At 28.6% G+C, this 26,444-nt stretch overlaps 3 protein-coding genes across 7 annotated transcripts; all 3 read left to right on the forward strand.

Annotated features, from left to right (window-relative positions):
- Window positions 1-916: 916 nt before the first annotated feature.
- On the forward strand, window positions 917-5,073 carry LOC110671298 (uncharacterized). Of its 3 annotated transcripts, none has more exons than XM_021833718.2 (8): window positions 917-1,282; window positions 2,186-2,302; window positions 2,672-2,865; window positions 2,950-3,055; window positions 3,180-3,327; window positions 3,485-3,624; window positions 3,707-3,873; window positions 3,968-5,073. In XM_021833718.2, exons 1-8 carry the CDS (start codon window positions 1,222-1,224, stop codon window positions 4,259-4,261), a joined length of 1,227 nt encoding a protein of 408 aa, XP_021689410.2. In that variant the 5' UTR covers window positions 917-1,221; the 3' UTR covers window positions 4,262-5,073. The 3 variants fall into 3 exon arrangements, with proteins under 3 accessions (XP_021689410.2, XP_021689411.2, XP_058001512.1); XM_021833719.2 differs by having other exon boundaries at window positions 2,816-2,865; XM_058145529.1 differs by having other exon boundaries at window positions 1,137-1,282; window positions 2,821-2,865.
- A 3,489-nt stretch (window positions 5,074-8,562) lies between these two features.
- Window positions 8,563-9,365, forward strand: LOC110644974 (pathogen-related protein). The gene is made up of 3 exons (XM_021797954.2): window positions 8,563-8,742; window positions 8,821-8,953; window positions 9,057-9,365. The coding sequence occupies exons 1-3, from the start codon at window positions 8,590-8,592 to the stop codon at window positions 9,239-9,241; spliced, it is 471 nt and encodes a 156-aa protein (XP_021653646.2). The 5' UTR covers window positions 8,563-8,589; the 3' UTR covers window positions 9,242-9,365.
- Window positions 9,366-16,260: 6,895 nt separating this feature from the next.
- Window positions 16,261-26,373, forward strand: LOC131179254 (pathogen-related protein-like). 3 transcript variants are annotated; one of them, XM_058145532.1, is made up of 4 exons: window positions 16,261-16,553; window positions 23,777-23,909; window positions 24,030-24,328; window positions 25,891-26,373. In XM_058145532.1, exons 1-4 carry the CDS (start codon window positions 16,401-16,403, stop codon window positions 26,047-26,049), a joined length of 744 nt encoding a protein of 247 aa, XP_058001515.1. In that variant the 5' UTR covers window positions 16,261-16,400; the 3' UTR covers window positions 26,050-26,373. The 3 variants fall into 3 exon arrangements, with proteins under 3 accessions (XP_058001515.1, XP_058001513.1, XP_058001514.1); XM_058145530.1 differs by lacking the exons at window positions 23,777-23,909; window positions 24,030-24,328; window positions 25,891-26,373 and adding exons at window positions 16,632-16,764; window positions 16,886-17,184; window positions 18,644-19,214 and having other exon boundaries at window positions 16,291-16,553; XM_058145531.1 differs by lacking the exon at window positions 16,261-16,553 and adding an exon at window positions 23,460-23,698.
- Window positions 26,374-26,444: the final 71 nt, after the last annotated feature.

Here is a 26,444-nt window from a genome sequence, read left to right on the forward strand (position 1 = left end):
TAATTATTTTACATGCCAATAATAAAAAATAATATTCTACTAAATAATTAATAATTATTAACTACCAACTACTCTTATTACTAATAATTAAAGTAATTAAAGTAAGTACTCACTTCGTCCTATAAAGGTATATTTACTTTCATTTGTTTTAAATTACATTTCATATATATATATTTTAAATAATAATGGGTGTATCTAATATAAAATTGATCTCATATGGGAATGAATTTAATTATATTTAGATTAAATATTTATATCAAGATATGTGTATAATTAATTAAAGCATATATATATATATATATAAATTTAATCTAACAGTAGATATATTCGTTCTCATATAAGTTCGAGATTTTCATAGACACACTCAATAATAATTTATTTATTAGTTTATTAATAAATTTCTCTATTTATATGTATTGAAAAAATAAAATCTATTAGTTCTAAAAATAATTTAATAATACAAATTATTTAAATTTTAATTAAGCAATATATATAGAGTACATTAAAAAAAATAAATAAAATTTATTTCTCAAATTATATGAAAATAGAAATAAATTTATTTTTGTGAAATATAAAAATATTTTATTAATTAATAAAAAAATTAAATTATTTTTAAAAATATTTATTATGAATAAAGAAATAAAAAGAGTGAAAATTTAAATTTAAATTTATTAAGTGATATATTTTTAATCACGCTTAATTTTATAAAATATTATTTTTTAGAAAAAGTAAATTGAAAAACAATATTAGCGTGAAAAATATTTTAAAAATGTTTTTTTGACTGTCACGCCAAAAATTTTAATTGAATTTTATGATTTATAAAGTTCCAAATTCCAATGGTATGATTTATAGGCACTCCACCTTCACCTACACTCGCACACACCAGATTATTATTATTATTATTATTTTTATTTTTTTTCCTTTTCGCCCACCCTGTTTTAGTCCTGCCCGCTAAATTCGAGGCAGTCTACCACTCTCGGCGGCGAAGGAACCACCGCGCTAACCTCCTTGATATTCCGTCAGACTCCCCTCCACCACCCCATAACTTCTTCTTAACACTTTTCTACCCTCCTTCTGTTTCCTTTCTTTGTTTTGCTATCAATATTCGTACTTTTGCATTTCCTCAACTCTCCCAGTTTGCTTTGAGTGAACGCCCAAGCTACGCATAGTTGAAAAGGAGGATCATTGTTAGATTCCAGAGTTCCTAGAAGCAAAAAGGAGATGGAGAAAGAAGGGAATTCCAAATTGAATATCGCAATCATACACCCTGATCTTGGTATAGGTAATTTCATCATCCACCCTTTTCTCCTTCTCCTTGTATATATGTTTTTATTTAGTTATTTATAAAGGGTGATATGAAGAACAATCTGAAGGTCGCTAATTTAATTTGAGAATTGAAATTATTGCTTAGCGCATAATTTGGTGTCTCTCTATCTCTCTTTCTCTTTTGAAATGATTATTTAATTTGAAATGTTGGTTGTTCAATTGGGGATAGTAATTTAGAGACAAAATGTAGTAATCTTTGTTTGTTTTTTTTTCTTGGAAGAATTGAATTTAGTGCTTGTATGTTGGTAAGAGGATTAGTTTATGATAGTTTTAGTTTGGTTCTGCGGGCATGGTGGGTTGTTGAGTGATGGTGGCAATGAAGTTGATCGAGAGATGAGTGGTGATGGCTCTGTAGATTGCAGTGCTGGTGTTTGTAGGTGTCGTTTACTCGTTGGATTTTCACGTTCTAATTCAGTCTGTTGGAATATCAAGCCTCTGTGCTGATCTCCTCAACTAAGTTTTCTGTTTTCAGATCAATCTTGAAGGGAGGATTTCCTCCTGTAATTTACATTTAAATTTGTCACGTTTTTGCAATTTGCTACCGGAAGCCATACTTTTTTGCCCCTTCCTATAGTGGAAATCCATGTTTTATGTTTTGCAACCAAGACCATTTGATTGAAATATTTCATTGACCCAAGCAATTTTGAATGAAATTTTTACTCTGTTGAACATCATACTTAATTATCCATAGAAGATGTAATTCTCATTATAATTTACAATTAGTTTTTTTTTTTTGGGTAGATAATTTACAATTATTTACTATATCACTTATAGCATAAATGAAAAATTTCCTGTATCTAGATTTTCTTGTGATAACTTATAAATTTCAAACTAATTGGTACATTATAATGATTTATAGGTGGAGCTGAAAGATTGATTGTTGATGCGGCTGTTGAACTTGCCTCCCATGGCCACAATGTTCATATTTTTACCGCTCACCATGATAAAAACAGATGCTTTGAGGAAACTGTTTCTGGTAAGCTGCTTTTGTTTTGTTTATTGCTTGATAAGTCTGTTTTCTTATGTTGTGCATTGTTGGTATTTAGAAGAAGATAGTTCCTAGTTTATTTATCAAGGTTGCTTAATTGGCTAATTACAATTTACAACTTTAGTGCACTGGCACAATTTTTATTTTAATTTGTTGTTTATTCAGGGATTTTAAATGAATGCTTACAAAAAGCCAAATAGGAATGAAAATTGCAATTTGCTTGATTTACATAATTGTCTTAGCTTCCCAAAAGGGCTGGGGGTGGATCCTTTATTCCTTTGTTTTTCTCGTGCAACCATTTACATTATGTAGGCTGAAATCATATGATATGTCTGTTAATATCAATTACTTGTACAGGTGCCTTTCCAGTTACTGTATATGGATCTTTTCTACCTCGGCATATATTTTACCGTTTACATGCTGTTTGTGCATATTTGCGTTGTATTTTTGTTGCTCTTTGCTTGCTGTTCCTGTGGCCATCATTTGATGTTATACTGGCAGATCAGGTTTCTGTTGTCATCCCATTGTTGAAAGTTAAAAAATCAACAAAGGTAGCACCTCTATCTTTTTGTGAATAGCTTTTCAAGGTTCCTGGTCTCCTGGAGTCTGATACAATGCGAGTCTTAATTATACAGGTGGTATTTTATTGTCATTTTCCGGATCTGTTACTAGCTCAGCACACAACTGTTCTTCGGAGGTTATATAGAAAACCCATTGACTATGTAGAAGAAATTACAACTGGTTTGTTTCCTTATTCTATGATTTTCTGCTGTTCATGTTAAATTTATTTTTTACTGTTAACTTTTAGCTTGCAAAGGGCACTTATTCTTATCAAATTGCCTTTTTTGGGGGTGTGTGTGTGCAGGAATGGCAGATTTGATACTTGTGAATAGTAAATTCACTGCATCTACCTTTGCAAATACATTTAAGCATCTCCATTTGCGAGGAATTCGGCCTGCTGTTCTTTACCCAGCTGTCAATGTGGATCAATTTGATGAATCTCATTCTTATAAGTAACTGAGATGTTTGTATATGTCTTGAATCTTTAGCTCTAGAAACGGTTTTGAAATGACATAAGATGTTTGCTTATCTCTTGAATCTTTAGCTTGAGGAATGCTTTTGAAGTAAATAATTTATTTCATTATATTTTTCCTGCTGAACGTGGCATAGGTTGAATTTTCTATCCATCAACCGCTTTGAAAGGAAAAAGAACATAGAGTTAGCAGTTTCAGCATTTGCAATGCTTCACACTCTTGATGAGCATGCCTTTCAAAAACTTATGCTAGCTGATGCCACTTTGACTATTGCAGGCAAGTAAGTTCTACTGGGTATTGCCTCTTTCAAGTATCCTCTTCATGAGTTCACTATATATTGCATAAATTCTTGTTGCAGGTGGATATGACAAACGATTGAGAGAAAATGTTGAGTACTTGGAAGAACTTAAAAGCTTAGCTGAAAGAGAAGGTGTGTCTCACCGAGTTAAGTTCATCACATCTTGCTCAACAGCTGAAAGAAATGCTCTTCTTTCCCAATGTCTCTGCGTCATTTATACACCAAAGGTGTGATACCATGAATATTCTCATAACATTGATCATCTGAGAATGGAAAAAAAGCTTTTTTTTCCTTAATAAATAAATTTTACAATTAATGTAGGACGAACACTTTGGCATTGTTCCCCTTGAGGCAATGGCAGCTCATAAACCTGTCATTTCATGCAACAGTGGAGGTCCTGTGGAAACAGTAAAGGATGAAGTAACAGGCTTTCTTTGTGATTCTACTCCTAAAGCTTTCTCTTTGGCAATGGCTAAACTCATTCAGGATCCCCAGATGGCTAAGAGAATGGGTGAAGAGGCACGGCAGCATGTCACTGAATCATTTTCTACAAAGATTTTTGGCCAGCATTTGAATCAATACCTCATCAACATTGTTAGCAGCAAGGAGGACTAACAGTCATGATAGCAGATGATGACCACACCATTCTTCGCTATTTCATAGGAGAGAATTTGGAGAAAAAGCATCTCTTGAGATATTGATAATTTCAGTTGTGTACCTTTGAACTGTTTGTTCATTTTATTCACATATATGTTGCAATACCCAAACTCAAGACAGATGCAAAGCATTGCACCCTGGCAGCAAACTTTTTATCCTCTCTTCCCATTAAACTGCTGTCCGCAGCTTCAGAGACTGAGTGAAGCAGAGAGTTACTCACCCTGTCTGTCAGGATCATCTCATCAAAAATTTCATCAGTAGGCTTCCTTATTGTGAACACCTACAACATAACCCCATAACTGTAAACATCAGCTTTCTTTGATAATAAATGCCTGATGCTATCATCTGCTCCTTGTTATCTAAAAGTTTGGAAACACCAAAGTCACTTGCATTATTGGCAACCATATACTCATCTAGCAAAACATTTCTGGGCTTGAGATGAGATCACAGTTAATAACTGGAGTTGGTTGAAGATGGTGAAGATACTCCAGTGCTGATGCAACGTCTATAACAATGTCTAGTCTCCGCTGGATATCCGAAAAATAGTTGGATGAATACAACAACTTTTCTAAGCTTCCATTTGGCATGTAACCGAGGATTAAGGCTTAGAATTCAATGCTGGAGCAACTGCTGAAGTTTGGCAAGATTTCGATGACGATAGTTGCTCATCAATTCACATTCTGCTTCAGAACTCTTTAAGACTCAGCTTTGTTACAAATTTTGTAATCTTGTTTGGCCCTTGAATTGTTCCATGTTCTGCTTCTGCTCCATGCTCTCTCCTCTTCTTCTTCTATAACACTTAATGAAGCTTATAGCGGGATTGACTTCTGAGACATTTCAGATGGCTAATTTATTATTTTAGAAAATAATTAAATATCTTATTTGATCATTTTAATAATAAATATATTTATAAATTAATTTTTTTAAACGTGTCTATTGTATATTAATTACTTATAAATTATTTTAATTAAATACGTAATTACTTAAAATATCTTAAGCAAGTAATCACATAATCATTTTTATAATAATCTTTCAGTTTAATTTTTTTTCTTATAAGTTTTAAAAGTACCTTAAATATAAGTAGGCTTTTAATAAATTTTGACATTTAATTCTATAAAAGAAATTTTAACATGGTAAAATAATTATATTTATTTATAGATTCAATTAAATAAAAAAATAAGTAAAAAATATTTTTATTAATTCAATTATAATAAAAAAAATGAGTGATTTATATTTTTAAAATTTATTTTAATAATAAAAAATATATTTTAAAAAATAAAAAAATATGAATAAGCATATTAAAAGACAATTAAACTTAATTATTATAAATTAACCCATAAATCTAAATACTGCATACGTTATTAGAGGCATGCAGCATGGACACATGACATTCAAGACTTGTAATGTAGACCCGTGACATGCGCACATGACATTCCAACTTGCAAGTCGCATTAATAATGCACTGACTTTGAATTTAAAATCCCATTTAGTAAAAAGCTCTGATATGAAGTGGAAAAAAATGTGCCCAGCTGGAGAAATGATTTGTTTCTACATTTCCCCCCCCTCTCTTTCCACTGTCTAAACAATCACTTTCGGTCTGGTTGAAGCATTTGATCTTGAGAACCATAAAGGGTGGTTTGGGAGGTCGCTTTCAAGATTGCCTGCTTTCTTGGACGATTAATGTCAAACACTTGTTGATTTCTTAATTCTTATCTTCAACAGAAAATTATGGACAACTATATTGTTGAGATGGATTGCTATCTTAAAACGCTTGCCTCCGTTTCTATTTCTAGACTCTCCCTCCCTCCTTGTGTCTATCTCAATTTCTCAAGGAAATCAAAATTAACCATCCCAATAAATGAGAAAAGTCAAAATCAACATTGTCAAATAACTAACCAATGAAGAAATCAAATCAACAAAAAATCTAACTTTATTGTTAAATTTGATCTTATTTGTGCCTCTTTTAGATGCCACACAATCTTGTTTTCCCCGTTAAACTTGGTCCGCGACATCATCTTCCTTACTGCTCAATCTTTGGAATTATCTATATCCCTTTCTAGGAGCCTGAAAAATTATCCTATATAACTGTTGTATAGATAATAGATAAATTTTGACCATTATTTACGATAAAATCATCGTGCATACAACTGTTATATTTTAAAATTTATCGTATAAAAGACCTATAATACAATATATAGTGGCCAATTTATATCATATCCCTAGTTATTGTTGCTTCAAAAATCTAAAAAAGTACTCCGTTGTTAGACACAGTAGAAATCATCAAACTTAGGACCAATTTTGAAATCAACCAAGATGCGTTGGGAATGAAGTGTTTGTATCGGCAAGATTTATAACCAAATAATGGTTATAACAAAACCATTGATCTTAGTAAAATTTAATAATGTAAAATTAATCACAATTAATAGTTACAAAAAATTATTGTGTACACATTGATTTTTCATAATTAAGGTTATCAATATGGTGTGCCAAATTGAACCCTTCAACACAATTAATGGTATAAGTTGTGCCTATCAAAAATCAAAAATTAAAGTTTGTTGGAATTAATTTGATATTGTGTTATTGGAGTTGGATGAATTAAGTTACAAAACTTTCAGATATGTTTATTATACCTCTTGAAACTCTCATATCATATAACAATAAATCCTATCCATATCAACCACAAGTCTCCACAATTTAGTGATCCCTGAAAGAAAAGTTGAAATTGGTTCTAAAGAAGAAATAGCTTCAACTCCATTAATGCATGGCTGGAGGAGACAAATACAATGTCTTTCTCATATGATGAAGCTTGGGCCACTGAGTGGACACATGGTGGTCCTGCCAGCCACACCAATATGCAAGGATTAGACTCAGAAAATTGTGTCGATGGAGTAAAAAAAAATCATTTTACTAAATATTATAGACAATAATAAATTATAAATTATATGTGGACCCAAGCTTAGTTTAGTGGCCAAGACATCGCTCACTTTGGGCAATACTCGGGATTCAAGCCCCTCCAAAAATATACTTTTGACAAAAAAAAAATTATAAATTATATGTTACAAAAGAAAAAATATTTAATAATACATGAAAATTTTCAATATACAATAATAATGAAATAAAAAAAGAAAATAATTTTAAAAAATAATAAATTTTCTTATAATTTTAAATTTATAATCATTATTTTTTAAAATTGTTTCATGACTGCTTTATTATCAATATTATCAACACTTATAATTGTAACGAGTAATATTAATATTAATTTACAAATAAATTAATGAATATATTAAATTTTATATATATATAAAATAAAATAATAATTGTTTTATTTACTTGGAGGTTTTTAACTTGATTCCTAGAAATTAACAGACACCAATTTTCTAATATACTATAATTAAAATATAAATAAATAATTAAAATTTTAATTTTAATTATTTATTAAATAAAATAATATTTTAAAGATTTTGATGAAATAAAAAAAATGATTTAATAAATCACACGGGTAATTAAATTAAAAATGAAATATTATAGAATACTCTCGGTACAAATAAAAGTAATACTCAAACTCTCATAGAAAAATGAGCCTTTTGTAATATGAAGCGTGAATTTTATTTGATCGTAAGAGATGATGTATGTGCGTCAAGTGTTACTAATAATCTCTCTTCAATAATATATATGATTTATTTTTTTAAATAGTTGAGTAGGTACGCCATTCCCTATATGATTCTGTAAATCAAGTATTTGAAGGTGTTTAAAAAAAAAAAAAATTTCTTCTTCACCCACTTGTTTTTTCTCCTTCAATGTATTCATGTGGCTCGTGGGTCTTAGCCTTTTAGGATGTAGGTTAGTAAGGTGTGGAATTTTAATTAAATTTCATATTTATTATTGTGGACACTCAAGTTTGACATCATATTTTTGAAGTTAATGCTTCGTTTATTTTATAAAAAAATAATTTATATATAAAAAATATTTTTTTTAAAAATATTTTTAAAATTTATTATTTAATTATAATTAATTTTTTTTATATTTTAGTAAAATTATTAAAATTTAAAAAATAACTTAATTTTTTCGTTTTTTAGGTGTCTCAATTACTAAAATCAAAGAAAATATTTTTCTTGAAACAAACAAAGGTAGGCTAAATATATATTAATAAGGGTATTGAATTTTCCTTATCATAGCAACAGTTCTGTCCTTCCCCACATAACAGTTAACAAGCCTCAGCACAGTTTCCCCAGTATTATAAAGCTTCACCACAGGCCTAAATAAAGAAATTAGGAAAGTGGAAATTAATGGGTTCTAAAGAAAAAGCTTCAATTCCAATGGCAGGACGAGATAAGTACAGGTCTTTCTTGTATGATGAAGCTGAGACCACTGAGTGGAGACATGGCGGTCCACCAACCTATGATTCTGTGAATCAGCTCTTTGAAGAAGGCCGAACTAGGGTCATCTCCCCTACCCTTCTCTTCCTTTCTGTGAAAATATTTGTATCTGCATGTTGTTTTCATGTGGTTTGTTTGCAGGAATGGCCAAAAGGTTCACTTGAAGAAATAGTTCGGAATGCTATCAAATCATGGGAAATGGAGCTTTCACACAAGATTCGCTTACTGGACTTCAAGACTATAAACCTTCAGAAATTCAAGCTTATTGTTAATGGTTATAAATATATAATTAATTTTTTTTTTAATTTCAAGCAACATGAAATAATATATTTTATTATATAAATTTTATGTTATGGTGATTGTGATATGCGTGGCAGGAGGAGAGGGGTTATCAGCAGAAGAGACGCTTAGGATTGGGAGCTACAATGCTCTGTTGAAGAATTCATTGCCAAAGGAGTTTCAGTACTACAAAGCAGAAGATGAAAGCTTTGAATCATCTCATGAAGAATTTAGATCTACTTTTCCTCGTGGGTTTGCATGGGAAGTGCTGAGTGTGTATTGAGGACCTCCTGTGATTGATTCGGCCTACTTATCGTGTATAAGTACCTATCATTGTCATGTGGCATGAGACTCACCATTCCAACTTCTTAATATCTCATATTAATACTTTAGGAACAAACAAGATTACAATCTTTCTGGATAAGTCATGTCCTTTGTGAAGTATCATCGATTGTGAACCAGTTTATGATACTTTGTGCTAGAAATACTGTCACTCATATTCTTAACAACTTAAGAATAGAATTTCTAGCAAAATATCGATGAAACTTTTCAATTACACATAAATAGTTTATGTAAATAGAAAAGTGAAAATGTCTTTTTTTTATTAATAAAATTATATACAAGATACATACAAAATGATATGCTCTAGGGCATACTACTAACAGTTTTCTCTCGTTAAACCTGGTCCGCGACATCATCTTCCTCACTCCTCAATCCCCGGAATCGTCTGCCTCCCACTCCAGGAGGCTAAAAACTTATTCTATATAAATAATTATTATCTATACAATAGATAATTTTTTACTATTATTTATGATAAAACTATCGTGCATATAATGATTATACTTTAAAATTTCTCCTGTAAAGGACCTATAATACAATATGTAGTGGCCAATTTATGTCATCCCGAGTTGTTATCGCCCTAACAATCTAAGAAAGTACTCCCTCGTCAGACACATTAGAAATTATCAAGCTTAGGACCAATCTTGAAATCAAACAAGATGTGTTGGGAATGAAGTGTTTGTATTGGCAAGATTTATAACAATGGTTTTAACAAAACCATTAATCATGGTGAAATTTAATAATTTAAGACCCATCATAATGAACATTTGAAAAAATTATTATGCATACAGTGATTTTTCGTAATTTAGGTCATCAATATGGTGTGCCAAATTGAACCCTTCAACACAATTAATGGTAGAAGTTGAGCCTATCAAAATAAAAAAAATTAATGTTTGTTGAAATTAATTTGTTGTATTATATGTTAGGCAATAATAACTAACCAATTAGAAAAGTCAAAATTAACCATCCCAATCAGAAAAGTCAAAATCAACATTGTCGGTTAGCTAACCAATGAAGAAACCACAACAATAAAAAATTCTAACTTTACTGTTACATTTGATCTTATTTGTGCCTCTTTTAGATGCCACGCAATCTCATTTTCCCCCATTAAACCAAGTCTGTGACATCATCTACCTCACTGCTTAATCCTCGGAATCGTTTGCCTCCCACTCTAGGAGCCCGAAAAATTATTCTATATATATAATTATTGCATATACAATAGATAATTTTTTACCATTATTTATGATAAAACTATCGTGCATCTAATGATTATATTTTAAAATTTCTCTTATAAAAGACCTATAATACAATATATAGTGGTCAATTTATGTCATATCCCAAGTTGTTGTCACCCCAACAATCTAAGAAAGTACTCCCTCGTCATACATAGTAGAAATTATCAAGCTTAGGACCAATATTGAAACCAAACAAGATGTGCTGGGAATGGACTGTCTGTATTGGCAAGATTTGTAACAAAGGTTTTAACAAAACCATTAATCATGGTGAAATTTAAGAATGTAAGACCCATCACAATGAACAGTTGAAAAAAATTATTATGCATACAGTGATTTTTCGTAATTGAGGTCATCAATATAGTGTGCCAAATTGAACCCTCCAACACAATTAATGGTAGAAGTTGAGCCTATCAAAATGAAAAAATTAGTGTTTGTTGGAATTAATTTGATGTATTATATGTTAGGCAGTAACAACTAACCAATCAAAAAAGTCAAAATTAACCATCCCAATCAAAAAAGTCAAAATCAATATTGTCAGTTAACTAACCAATGACGAAACCAAAACAACAAAAAAATTCTAACTTTACTGTTAAATTTGATCTTATTTATGCCTCTTTTAGATGCCACGCAATCTTGTTTTTCCCCGTTAAACATGGTTTGCGACATCATCTTCCTCACTGTTCAATCCCCGAAATTGTCTGCCTCCCACTCTAGGAGCCTAAAAAATTATTATATATATATATAATTATTATATATACAATAGATAATTTTTAACCATTATTTATGATAAAACTATCGTGCATATAATGATTATATTTTAAATTTTCTCCTATAAATGACCTATAATACAATATGTAAGGGCCAATTTATGTCATATCCCGAGTTGTTGTCGCCCCAACAATCTAAGAAAGTGCTCCCTCATCATACACAGTAGAAATTATCAAGCTTAGGATCAATCTTGAAACCGAACAAGATGTGCTGGGAATGAACTGTTTGTATCGGCAGAATTTGTAACAACGGTTTTAAAAAAACCATTAATAATGGTGAAATTTAATAATGTAAGACCCATCACAATGAATAGTTGAAAAAATTGTTATGCATACAGTGATTTTTCGTAATTGAGGTCATCAATATGGTGTGCCAAATTGAACCCTTCAACACAATTAATGGTAGAGGTTGAGCATATCAAAATAAAAAATTAATGTTTGTTGGAATTAATTTGATGTATTATATGTTAGGCAGTAATAACTAACCAATCAGAAAAGTCAAAATTAACCATCCCAATAAAAAAAGTCAAAATCAATATTTTTAGTTAACTAACCAATGAAGAAATCAAAACAACAAAAATTCTAACTTTACTGTTAAATTTGATCTTATTTGTGCCTCTTTTAGATGCCACGCAATCTCGTTTCCCCCATTAAACCTGGTTCGCGACATCATCTTCCTTACTACTTAATCTCTGGAATTGTCTGCCTCCCTCTGTAGGAGCCTAAAAATTTATTCTATATAACTGTTGTATGGATAATAAATAAATTTTGACCATTGTTTATAATAAAATCAACATGCATATAATGGTTATATTTTAAAATTTAATACAATATGTAGTGGCCAATTTATATTATATCCCCAGTTGTTGTCACCCCAACAATCCAAAAAAGTACTCCTTCATCAGACACAGTAGAAATTATCAAACTTAGGACCAATCTTGAAATCAAACAAGATGTAACGGGAATGAAGTGTTTGTATCGGCAAGATTTGTAACCAAGCAACTAATCATGGTGAAATTTAATCATGTAAGACCTATCATAATTAATAGTTGAAAAAAATTATTGTGTATACATCGATTTTTCGTAATTAAGGTCTTCAATATGGTGTGCCAAATTGAACATTTCAACACAATTAATGGCAGAAGTTGTGCCTATAAAAAGAATAATAATAATATTAAAGTTTGTTGAAATTAATTTGATGTATTATATGTTAAGCAGTAATAAAAAGGAACGGGACAAATTTGATATTGTGTTATTAGAGTTGGATGAATTAAGTTACAAAACTTTCAGATATGTTTATTACACCTCTTAAAACTCTGATATCATATAACAATAAATCCTATCCTTATCAACCACAAGTCTCCACAATTTAATTATCCCTGAGAGAAAGTTGAAATGGGTTCTAAAGAAATAGCTTCAACTCCATTAACGCATGCCTGGAGGAGACAAATACAATGTCTTTCCCATATGATGAAGCTTGCGCCACTGAGTGGACACATGGTGGCCCTGCCAGCCACACCAATATGCAAGGAGTAGACTCAGAAAATTGTGTCGATGGAGTAAAAAAAAAATCATTTTACTAAATAATAATAAATTATAAATTATATGTTATGAAAGAAAAAATATTTAATAATACATGAAAATTGTCAACATATAATAATAGTGAAATAAAAAAACATAATTTTATAAAATAATAAAATTTTCTTATAATTTTAAATTTATAATCATTATGTTTTAAAGGTGTTTCATGATCGCTTTATTATCAATATTATTAATATTTATAATTGTAACGGATAATATTAATATTAATTTCATAAATAAATTAATGAATATATTAAATTTTTTTATAGTTATAAAATAAAATAATAATTGTTTTATTTACTTGGAGGTTTTTAACTTGATTCCTTGCTATAGAAATTAACAGACACCAATTTTCTAATATACTATAATTAAAATATACATAAATAATTAAAATTTTTTAATTTTAATTATTTATTAAATAAAATAATATTTTAAAGATTCTGATGAAAAAAAAAATTATTTAATGAATCACATGTGTCATTCAATAAATAATGAAATACTATAGAATACTTTCAGTGCAAATAAAAGTAGTGCTTTAACTCTCATAAAAAAGTAAGTCTATCTTATAATATGGAGTATATGTACGGAGTGCCCCTAATAAACTCTTTGCAATGATATATATGATTAATTTTTTTAAATAGTTGAATAGATCCGCCATTCCCTATATGATTCTGCAAATCAAGTATTTGAAGATGGTTAAAAAAAAAAAATTTCTTCCTCACCCACTTTTTTTTTTCCTCCTTTAATGTATTTATGTATAAATTTAAATGATATATGTATGCATATTCATGTGGCTTGTGGGTCTTAGCCTGTCAAAAAAATGTGCCTAGCTGGAGAAATGATCAAAGCAATCACTTTCATTCTGGTTGAAGCATTTGATCTTGAGAACCATAAAAGAGTGGTTTGGGAGGTTGCTTCAAGATTGCCTGCTTTCTTGGACAATTAATGACAAACACTTGTTGATTTCTTAATTCTTATCTTCAACAGAAAATTATGGACAACTATATGGTAGAGATGGATTGCTATCTTAAAACGCTTGCCTCCGTTTCTATTTCTAGACTCTCCCTCCCTCCCTCCCTCCTTGTGTCTATCTCAATTTCTTAAGGAAATCAAAATTAACCATCCCAATCAATGAGAAAAGTCAAAGTTAACATTGCCAATTAACAAATCAATGAAGAAACCAAAACAACAAAAAATCTAACTTTACTGTTAAATTTGATCTTATTTATGCATCTTTTAGATGCCATACAATCTCGTTTTTTTCATTAAACCTGATCCGCGACATCATCTTTTTCACTGTTTAATCTCTGAAAACATCTATCTCCTCCTCTGGGAGCCCAAAAAATTATTCTATATAACTGTTGTACAGATAATAGATAAATTTTGATTATTATTTGTAATAAAATCATAGTGCATATAGCGGTTATATTTTAAAATTTATCATTCAAAGGATCTATAATATAATATGTAGCGGCCAATTTATATCATATCCCCAGTTGTTGTCGCCTCAACAATTTAAGAAAGTACTCCCTTGTCAGACACAATAAAAATTATCAAAGGGACAAATCTTGAAACCAAACAAGATGTGTTGGGAATAAAGTGTTTGTATAGGCAAGATTTGTAACTAAATAATAGTTATAACAAAACCATTGATCATAGTAAAACTTAATAATATAAGATCCATCACGGTTAAAAAAAATTATTATGTATATATCGATTTTACATAATTAAGGTTATCAATATGGTGTGCCAAATTGAACCCTTCAACACAATTAATGGTAGAAGTTAAGCCTATCAAAAATAAAAAATTAAAATTTGTTGAAACTAATTTGATGTATTTTATGTTAGGCAGTAATAAAAAGAACTGGACAAATTTGATATTGTGTTATTGGAGTTGGATGAATTAAGTTACAAAACTTTCAGACATGTTTATTATACCTCTTGAAACTCTGATATCATATAACAATAAATCCTATCCTTATCAACCACAATTCTCCACAATTTAATTATCCCTGAGAGAAAGTTGAAATGGGTTCTAAAGAAATAGCTTCAACTCCATTAACGCATGCCTGGAGGAGACAAATACAATGTCTTTCTCATATGATGAAGCTTGCGCCACTGAGTGGACACATGGTGGCCCTGCCAACCACACCAATATGCAAGGAGTAGACTCAGAAAATTGTGTCAATGGAGTAAAAAAAAAAAAAATCATTTTACTAAATAATAATAAATTATAAATTATATGTTATGAAAGAAAAAATATTTAATAATACATGAAAATTGTCAACATACAATAATAATGAAATAAAAAAAATAATTTTATAAAATAATAAAATTTTCTTATAATTTTAAATTTATAATCATTATGTTTTAAAGGTATTTCTATCGATATTAATAATACTTATAATTGTAACAGGTAATATTAATATTAATTTTATAAATAAATTATTAAAATTTATATATATATAAAATAAAATAAAATAAAATAATAATTGTTTTATTTACTTGGAGGTTTTTAACTTGATTCCTTGCTATAGAAATTAACAGACACCAATTTTCTAATATACTATAATTAAAATATACATAAATAATTAAAAAATTTTAATTATTTATTAAATAAAATAATATTTTAAAGATATAATGAAATAAAAAAGATTATTTAATGAATCACATGGGTAATTCAATGAATAATGAAATATTAAGAATACTCCCGGTACAAATAAAAATAGTACTTTATCTCTCACAGAAACGTGAATTTTTCTTGTAATATAGAGTATAAATTATACATAATTGTGAGAGATGGTATAAGTGTATCGAGTGCACCTAATAATCTTTCATTAATAATATATATAATTTATTTTTCTTAGATGGTTGAATAGTTCCGTCATTCCTTATATGATTCTGCAAATCAAGTATTAGAAGATGGTTAAAAGAAAAAATTTCTTCCTCACCCACTTTTTTTTTTCTCCTTTAATGTAAATTTAAATGATATATGTATGCATATTCATGTGGCTTGTGGGTCTTAGCCTTTTAGGATGTCAGTTTAGGTGTGGAATTTTAATTAAATTTCATATTTATTATTGTGGACACTCTAGTTTGACATCATATTTTGTAGTTAATGCTTCGTTTATTTTATAAAAAAAAATTATATATAAAAAAATATTTTTTTAGAAAAAATATTTTTAAAACTTATTAGTTAATTATAATATTAAATTAATAATATATATTTATATGGTATATGTATAAATTTTTTCATATTTTAATAAAATTATTAAAATTTAAAAAATAACTTAATTTTTTCATTTTTTAAGTATCTCAAATACTAAAATTAAAGAAAATATTTTTCTCGAGACAAACAAACGTAGCCTAAATGTATATCAACAAGGGTATTGAATTTTCCTTATCATAGCAGCCAGTTCTGCCCTCCCCTATATAACAATTAATAAGCCTCAGCACAGTTTCCCCATTATTATAAAGCTTCACCACAGGCCTCCTTAAAGAAATTAAGAAAGTGGAATCAATGGATTCTAAAGAAAAAGCTTCAATTCCAGTGGCAGAAGGAGATAAGTACAGGTCTTTCTTGTATGATGAAGCTGAGACCACTGAGTGGAGACATGGTGGTCCTCCAACCTATGATTCTGTGAATCAGCTCTTTGAAGAAGGCCGAACTAAGGTCATCTCCCCAAACCTCCTCTTCCTTTCAGTGAAAATTTTTGTATCTGCATGTTGTTTTCATGTGGTTTGTTTGCAGGAATGGCCAAAAGGTTCACTTGAAGAAATAGTTCAGAATGCTATCAAATCATGGGAAATGGAGCTTTCACACAAGATTCGCTTACAGGACTTCAAGACCATAAACCCTCAGAAATTTAAGCTTATTGTTAATGGTTATAAATATATAATTAATTTTTTTATTTTTTGTTTTTTTTTTTTTAATTTCAAGCAAGATGAAAAAATATATTTTATTATATAAATTTTATGTTATAGTGATTGTAATATGCCTGGCAGGAAGAGAGGGGTTATCAGCAGAAGAGACGCTTAGGATTGGGAGCTACAATGCTCTGTTGAAGAATTCATTGCCAAAGGAGTTTCTGTACTACAAAGCAGAAGAAGAAAGCTTTGAATCATCTCATGAAGCATTTAGATCTGCTTTTCCTCGTGGGTTTGCCTGGGAAGTGCTGAGTGTGTATTCAGGACCTCCTGTGATTGCCTACAAGTTCAGACATTGGGGTTTCTTTGAAGGACCCTTCAAAGGCCATGCTCCTACTGGAGAAAAGGTTGAGTTCTATGGGTTGGGAGTTCTCAAGGTATGTTCAACATCCAATATCCTCTCCACTGTATTACAACCCAAATTAGGAAAATAAATACAATAATTAGGGAAAAAAAAATTATCTAAACGTAAAATTAGATTAGATTTCACCTTATCTTAAATCTACAGTGGGCTGAATTTATGAGAAAAAAAATCTACATTATTTTTGAAATATGTAACATTATTGGAAACTAAATATTAAAAAAAGTTCAAAAATCTTTTTATGAATATGATTAATCTTTAAATGAGATGTATCCACGTGTATTTGATTGCACTTCAAGTGAGATATTTTTATTTTTTATGAATATTCTAATTTTATGCTATTTTTGTGCGGGAGAAAATAATTTATACACATAAAAAATATTTTTTATAAAAATTACTTTCTAAAAAATTATTTTTTATAGAAAACATTTTTATTATTTAATTATAATATTAAATTTATTAATTATATGTGTTTATTTTATGGATGAATAAATATTTTTATATTTTTATAAAATTATTATAATTTAAAATATAATTTAATTTTTTTAATTAAAAAAATATTTCTCTTTTATTTTTTTTTAAAATAAAAAATAATAAAAAATATAAAAATATATGTTTTAATAATAATATTTCCTGTAAAATAGACCGAGATTTAATTTCAATAAATACATCTAACTTTGATACGTTACACATTGACATGATGAAAGAAAATGATAAAAAAATATTTTAAAATATATAAAAAAATTATATATTTTTTTCAAATTTCGCATTTTTTAATTGATTTAGTCAGTGTCATATCATGTCTGATGTTTGCAAAAAGATAGCTTGTCAAAGCTTAGGTTGCAAACGATGATTCTCAGCCATTAAATAAATTAATCAATCAAATGTCAGCCGGCCTCTTCCCAATCATTCAAGTATTATATATCATGTCTCATGTCTTATTGGTCTTTTTCATTCTTAAAAGAGTTTTATGTCTACTTATTTATTTGTAAAATTTATTATTTTTTCAATCTTCATTGATTCAAAAAATATCAGCCGCTTCTTAATCACTCAATTTTAGAAGTCATAACATCGTTAATCACAGTAATTAATTATAGGTAGTCTCTATCTCTTCAAATTATTTAACCTTTTAATTAATTATAGGTAGTCTCTATCTCTTCAAATTATTTAACCTTTCAACTAACTCTCAATATGAAGATAATGTTCATGTGGGTTTGGTGATAGAGGTCTAATTCTGCAATCTTTTTTTATTATTCTGGTTTTTTCACATTATAAAAACAATTAATATTATATTAATAATTTTTACAAGAAAAAGAAACAAAATTAATTAGGAAGGACAACTACTTGTATAATATTGAAGAAAATGGTTTTTCTTTTTTTAATTTCTCATGTTAATCAGAAAGTTACAAAGAATTCCCATTTCATGTGAAATAAGAATGAAATGAATAGGTGTGATGAATATTTGGAAATGGCAGGTGGATGAATCTCTTAGGGCAGAGGAAGTGGAGGTTTACTATGAGCCTGCAGAATTATTTGGTGGCCTATTGAAAGGACAATCCATTTCAGAATCTCAATCACAAGATGACACTACAAGAATTCCAACACCAACTCATGCCTGTCCATTCTCCAACTAATCCTATCCATTCTTTCACTTGTTTCTCTTCCATTTTAATTTTCAGCAGTATATTTCATCTATCTATATATAAACGTTTTAAAAACAATATATAATGCCATAGTTGCTGTCACAAACTTGCAGTGTGCTGGTCAGCTGGTTTGTTATTTTTCTTTCGTGAAGCTCTTGGGTTTTGTTGTTTTATTGGCATTCTAGGGCCGTTTAGTTGGAATTAATCATTGGAGCTTGGTTTGGGTCTGATGCTATCCTCTTCATCTGCTGCAATGTATTTGGTCTCGAGTGCTGTTTTCTGTTCTGAAATTGAGCAGCCCTGTATTTCTTTGGATTTGTGTCTTGGTTGTTTTGGTGTATTGTTCTCCTAACAGGTTTTTCCTGTCCTTCATTTAATGAAATCTATTACATATAAAAAACAATTTAATACCATAATATTTTATCGTATTTTGCCACCACTGCATCTATTATTATTATTATTATTTATATACAATGGAAACCTGGACTCTTATGTCATCAGACACAGGAGAAATTATCAAACTTAGGATCAATCTTGAAACCAAACAAGATGTGATGGGAATGAAGTGTTTGTATCGGCAAGATTTGTAGCCAAACAATTAATCATGGTGAAATTTAATAATGTAAGACCCATCATAATTAATAGTTGAAAAAAATTACTGTGCATACATCGACTTTCGTAATTAAGGTCTTCAATATGGTGTTCCAAATTGAACCTGTCAACACAATTAATGGTAGAAGTTGAACCTATAAAAAAAATAATAATAATATTAAAATTTGTTGAAATTAATTTGATGTATTATATGTTAGGCAGTAATAAAAAGGAACTGGACAAATTTGATATTGTGTTATTGGAGTTGGATGAATTAAGTTACAAAACTTTCAGATATGTTTATTATACCTCTTGAAACTCTGATATCATATAACAATATATCCTATCCTTATCAACCCCAAGTCTCCACAATTTAATTATCCCTGAAGAAAGTTGAAATGGGTTCTAAAGAAATAGCTTCAACTCCATTAACGCATGCCTGGAGGAGACAAATACAATGTCTTTCTCATATGATGAAGCTTGCGCCACTGAGTGGACACATGGTGGCCCTGCCAGCCACACCAATATGCAAGGAGTAGACTCAGAAAATTGTGTCGATGGAGTAAAAAAAAAAAAATCATTTTACTAAATAATAATAAATTATAAATTATATGTTATGAAAGAAAAAATATTTAATAATACATGAAAATTGTCAACATATAATAATAGTGAAATAAAAAAATATAATTTTATAAAATAATAAATTTTTCTTATAATTTTAAATTTATAATCATTATGTTTTAAAGGTGTTTCATGATCGCTTTATTATCAATATTATTAATATTTATAATTGTAACGGATAATATTAATATTAATTTCATAAATAAATTAATGAATATATTAAATTTTTTTGTATTTATAAAATAAAATAATAATTGTTTTATTTACTTGGAGGTTTTTAACTTGATTCCTTGCTATAGAAATTAACAGACACCAATTTTCTAATATACTATAATTAAAATATACATAAATAATTAAAATTTTTTAATTTTAATTATTTATTAAATAAAATAATATTTTAAAGATTCTGATGAAAAAAAAATTATTTAATGAATCACATGTGTCATTCAATAAATAATGAAATACAATAGAATACTTTCAGTGCAAATAAAAGTAGTGCTTTAACTCTCATAAAAAAGTAAGTCTTTCTTATAATATGGAGTATATATACGGAGTGCCCCTAATAAACTCTTTGCAATGATATATATGATTAATTTTTTTAAATAGTTGAATAGATCCGCCATTCCCTATATGATTATGCAAATCAAGTATTTGAAGATGGTTAAAAAGAAAAAAATTTCTTCCTCACCCACTTTTTTTTTTCTCCTTTAATGTATTTATGTATAAATTTAAATGATATATGTATGCATATTCATGTGGCTCGTGGGTCTTAGCCTGTCAAAAAAATGTGCCTAGCTGGAGAAATGATCAAAGCAATCACTTTCATTCTGGTTGAAGCATTTGATCTTGAGAACCATAAAAGAGTGGTTTGGGAGGTTGCTTCAAGATTGCCTGCTTTCTTGGACAATTAATGACAAACACTTGTTGATTTCTTAATTCTTATCTTCAACAGAAAATTATGGACAACTATATGGTAGAGATGGATTGCTATCTTAAAACGCTTGCCTCCGTTTCTATTTCTAGACTCTCCCTCCCTCCCTCCCTCCTTGTTTCTATCTCAATTTCTTAAGGAAATCAAAATTAACCATCCCAATCAATGAGAAAAGTCAAAGTTAACATTGCCAATTAACAAATCAATGAAGAAACCAAAACAACAAAAAATCTAACTTTACTGTTAAATTTGATCTTATTTGTGCATCTTTTAGATGCCATACAATCTCGTTTTCTTCGTTAAACCTGATCCGCGACATCATCTTTTTCACTGCTTAATCTCTGGAAACATCTGTCTCCCCCTCTGGGAGCCTGAAAAATTATTCTATATAACTGTTGTACAGATAATAGATAAATTTTGATTATTATTTATAATAAAATCATAGTGCATATAACGGTTATATTTTAAAATTTATCATTCAAAGGATCTATAATATAATATGTAGCGGCCAATTTATATCATATCCCCAGTTGTTGTCGCCTCAACAATCTAAGAAAGTACTCCCTTGTCAGACACAATAGAAATTATCAAAGGGACAAATCTTGAAACCAAACAAGATGTGTTGGGAATGAAGTGTTTGTATAGGCAAGATTTGTAACCAAATAATAGTTATAACAAAACCATTGATCATAGTAAAACTTAATAATATAAGATCCATCACAATTAACGGTTAAAAAAAATTATTATGTATATATCGATTTTACATAATTAAGGTTATCAATATGGTGTGCCAAATTGAACCCTTCAACACAATTAATGGTAGAAGTTAAGCCTATCAAAAATAAAAAATTAAAATTTGTTGAAATTAATTTGATGTATTTTATGTTAGGCAATAATAAAAAGAACTGGACAAATTTGATATTGTGTTATTGGAGTTGGATGAATTAAGTTACAAAACTTTCAGACATGTTTATTATACCTCTTGAAACTCTGATATCATATAACAATAAATCCTGTCCTTATCAACCACAAGTCTCCACAATTTAATTATCCCTGAAAGAAAGTTGAAATGGGTTCTAAAGAAATAGCTTCAACTCCATTAACGCATGGCTGGAGGAGACAAATACAATGTCTTTCTCATATGATGAAGCTGGGGCTACTGAGTGGACACATGGTGGCCTGCCAGCCACACCAATATGCAAGAAGTAGACTCGGAAAATTGTGTCAATGGAGTTAAAAAAAAAAAATTCATTTTACTAAATATTATAGACAATAATAAATTATAAATTATATGTTATGAAGGAAAAGAAAATTAATAATGCATGAAAATTTTAACATACAATAATAATGAAATAAAAAAAGAAAATAATTTTATAAAATAATAAAATTTTCTTATAATTTTAAATTTATAATTATTATGTTTTAAAGGTGTTTCATGACTGCTTTATTATCAATATCATCAATGCTTATAATTATAACTGGTAATATTAATATTAATTTTATAAATAAATTATTAAAATTTATATATATATAAAATAAAATAAAATAAAATAATAATTATTTTATTTACTAGGAGGTTTTTAACTTGATTCCTTGCTATAGAAATTAACAGACACCAATTTTCTAATATACTATAATTAAAATATACATAAATAATTAAAAAATTTTAATTTTAATTATTTATTAAATAAAATAATATTTTAAAGATATGATGAAATAAAAAAGATTATTTAATGAATCACGTAGTTCAATGAATAATGAAATATTATAGAATACTCTCGGTACAAATAAAAGTAATGCTTTATCTCTCATAGAAACGTGAATCTTTCTTGTAATATGGAGCATAAAATCTATATGATTACGAGAGATAGTATAAGTGCACATAATAATATTTTTTTAATAATATATATAATTTATTTTTCTTAAATGGTTGAATAGATCCGACATTCCTTATATGATTCTGCAAATCAAGTATTTGAAGATGGTTAAAAAAAAATTTTCTTATTTCTTCCTCACCCACTTTTTTTTTTTTCTCCTTTAATGTAAATTTAAATGATATATGTATGCATATTCATGTGGCTTGTGGGTCTTAGCCTTTTAGGATGTCAGTTAGTAAGGTGTGGAATTTTAATTAAATTTCATATTTATTATTGTGGACACTCTAGTTTGACATCATATTTTGTAGTTAATGCTTCCTTTATTTTATAAAAAATAATTTATATATAAAAAGATATTTTTTTAGAAAAAATATTTTTAAAATTTATTATTTAATTATAATATTAAATTAATAATATATATTTATATTATATATGTATAAATTTTTTCATATTTTAATAAAATTATTAAAATTTAATAATAACTTAATTTTTTTCATTTTTTAAGTATCTCAAATACTAAAATTAAAGAAAATATTTTTCTCGAGACAAACAAACGTAGCCTAAATGCATATCAATAAGGATATTGAATTTTCCTTATCATAGCAGCCAGTTCTGCCCTCCCCTATATAACAATTAATAAGCCTCAGCACAGTTTCCCCATTATTATAAAGCTTCCCCACAGGGCTCCATAAAGAAATTAAGAAAGTGGAATCAATGGATTCTAAAGAAAAAGCTTCAATTCCAGTGGCAGAAGGAGATAAGTACAGGTCTTTCTTGTATGATGAAGCCGAGACCACTGAGTGGAGACATGGTGGTCCTCCAACCTATGATTCTGTGAATCAGCTCTTTGAAGAAGGCCGAACTACGGTCATCTCCCCAAACCTCCTCTTCCTTTCAGTGAAAATTTTTGTATCTGCATGTTGTTTTCATGTGGTTTGTTTGCAGGAATGGCCAAAAGATTCACTTGAAGAAATAGTTCAGAATGCTATCAAATCATGGGAAATGGAGCTTTCACACAAGATTCGCTTACAGGACTTCAAGACCATAAACCCTCAGAAATTTAAGCTTTTTGTTAATGGTTATAAATATATAATTAAATTTTTTATTTTTTGTTATTTTTTTTTAATTTCAAGCAAGATGAAAAAATATATTTTATTATATAAATTTTATGTTATAGTGATTGTAATATGCCTGGCAGGAAGAGAGGGGTTATCAGCAGAAGAGACGCTTAGGATTGGGAGCTACAATGCTCTGTTGAAGAATTCATTGCCAAAGGAGTTTCAGTACTACAAAGCAGAAGAAGAAAGCTTTGAATCATCTCATGAAGTATTTAGATCTGCTTTTCCTCGTGGGTTTGCCTGGGAAGTGCTGAGTGTGTATTCAGGACCTCCTGTGATTGCCTACAAGTTCAGACATTGGGGTTTCTTTGAAGGACCCTACAAAGGCCATGCTCCTACCGGAGAAAAGGTTGAGTTCTATGGGTTGGGAGTTCTCAAGGTATGTTCAACATCGAATATCCTCTCCACTGTATTACAACCCAAATTGGGAAAATAAATACAATAATTAGAAAAAAAAAATTATGGAAGGCATGTTTAGAAATTGGCTCATGTTATTACTCACAATCACAAATAAATAAATATTATTTATAACCTATATATATTATCTATATGGGAAATTTTTTTCTTAACATATAGGTATACATTTTATATAAGTGATATTATATATTTTATAAAAAAAATTACATTATTTTTGAAATATGTAACATTATTGGAAACTAAATATTAAAAAAGTTCAAAAATCTTTTTATGAATATGATTAATCTTCAAATGAGATGTATCCATGTGTATTTGATTACACTTCAAATGAGATATTTTTATTTTTTATGAATATTTTAATTTTATGCTTCTTTTGCTCCGGAGAAAATAATATATATATATAAAATATTTTTTATAAAAATTACTTTTTAAAAAATTATTTTTTATAAAAATTATTTCTATTATTTAGTTGTAATATTAAATTTATTATATGTGTTTATTTTATACATGAATAAATATTTTTATATTTTAATAAAATTATTAAAATCTAAAATATAACTTAATTTTTTTAATTAGAAAAATATTTTTTTAATTTATTTTTTAAAAATATTAAATATTAAAAAATATATTTTTTATAATAATATTATCTATGAAACAATCAGAGGTTTAATTTCAATAAATACATTTACCTTTAATACGGTACCCATTGACATGATGACATCCAACTGCCAGTATATTAAGGCAACATTATACAAATAAATAAAATGATAAAAATATTTTAAAATACATAAAAAAATATATTTTTTTTCAAATTTCGCATTTTTTAATTGATTTGATCAGTGTTATATCATGTCTGATGTTTGCAAAAAGATAGCTTGCCAAAGCTTAGGTTGCAAACGATGATTCTCAGCCATTAATTAAGTTAATCATTCAAATGTCAGCCGGCCTCTTCCCAATCATTCAAGTCTTATGTATCATGTCTCATGTCTTATTGGTCTTTTTCATTCTTAAAAGAGTTTTATGTCTACTTATTTATTTGTAAAATTTATTTTTTTTTCAATCTTCATTGATTAAAAAAATATCAGCTGCTTCTTAATCACCCAATTTTAGAAGTCATAACATCGTTAATCACAGTAATTAATTATAGGTAGTCTCTATCTCTTCAAATTATTTAACCTTTTAATTAATTATAGGTAGTCTCTATCTCTTCAAATTATTTAACCTTTCAACTAACTCTCAATATGAAGATAATGTTCATGTGGGTTTGGTGATAGAGGTCTAATTCCGCAATCTTTTTTTATTATTCTGGTTTTTTCACGTTATAAAAATAATTAATATTATATTAATAATTTTTACAAGAAAAAGAAACTTAATTAATTAGGAAGGACAACTACTTGTATAATATTGAAGAAAATGGTTATTCTTTTTTAATTTCTCATGCTAATCAGAAAGTTACAAAGAATTCCCATTTCATGTGAAATAAGAATGAAATCAATAGGTGTGATGAATATTTGGAAATGGCAGGTGGATGAATCTCTTAGGGCAGAGGAAGTGGAGGTTTACTATGAGCCTGCAGAATTATTTGTTGGCCTATTGAAAGGACAATCCATTTCAGAATCTAAATCACAAGATGACACTACAAGAATTCCAACACCAACTCATGCCTGTCCATTCTCCAACTAATCCTATCCATTCTTTCACTTGTTTCTCTTCCATTTTAATTTTCAGCAGTATATTTCATCTATCTATATATAAACGTTTTAAAAACAATATGTAATGTCATAGTTGCTGTCACAAACTTGCAGTGTGCTGGTCAGCTGGTTTGGTATTTTTCTTTCGTGAAGCTCTTGGGTTTTGTTGTTTTATTGGCATTCTAGGGCCGCTTAGTTGGAATTAATCATTGGAGCTTGGTTTGGGTCTGATGCTATCCTCTTCATCTGCTGCAATGTGTTTGGTCTCGAGTGCTGTTTTCTGTTCTGAAATTGAGCAGCCCTGTATTTCTTTGGATTTGTGTCTTGGTTGTTTTGGTGTATTGTTCTCCTGACAGGTTTTTCCTGTCCTTCATTTAATAAAATCTA

The sequence above is a fragment of the Hevea brasiliensis genome, chromosome 4 (assembly GCF_030052815.1).
Source record: "Hevea brasiliensis isolate MT/VB/25A 57/8 chromosome 4, ASM3005281v1, whole genome shotgun sequence".
Taxonomy (NCBI): Eukaryota; Viridiplantae; Streptophyta; class Magnoliopsida; order Malpighiales; family Euphorbiaceae; genus Hevea; species Hevea brasiliensis.

Coding starts and splice junctions, on each gene's coding strand:
- LOC131179254 (XM_058145532.1), top strand. CDS start 16,401: ATGGATTCTAAAGAAAAAGCTTCAATTCCAGTGGCAGAAGGAGATAAG. Junction 16,554..23,776: donor TTGAAGAAGGCCGAACTAAG/GTCATCTCCCCA, acceptor GTTTGTTTGCAG/GAATGGCCAAAAGATTCACT. Junction 24,329..25,890: donor ATGGGTTGGGAGTTCTCAAG/GTATGTTCAACA, acceptor TGGAAATGGCAG/GTGGATGAATCTCTTAGGGC.
- LOC110644974 (XM_021797954.2), top strand. CDS start 8,590: ATGGGTTCTAAAGAAAAAGCTTCAATTCCAATGGCAGGACGAGATAAG. Junction 8,743..8,820: donor TTGAAGAAGGCCGAACTAGG/GTCATCTCCCCT, acceptor GTTTGTTTGCAG/GAATGGCCAAAAGGTTCACT. Junction 8,954..9,056: donor ATTCAAGCTTATTGTTAATG/GTTATAAATATA, acceptor TATGCGTGGCAG/GAGGAGAGGGGTTATCAGCA.
- LOC110671298 (XM_021833718.2), top strand. CDS start 1,222: ATGGAGAAAGAAGGGAATTCCAAATTGAATATCGCAATCATACACCCT. Junction 3,056..3,179: donor TGTAGAAGAAATTACAACTG/GTTTGTTTCCTT, acceptor GTGTGTGTGCAG/GAATGGCAGATTTGATACTT. Junction 3,874..3,967: donor GCGTCATTTATACACCAAAG/GTGTGATACCAT, acceptor CAATTAATGTAG/GACGAACACTTTGGCATTGT.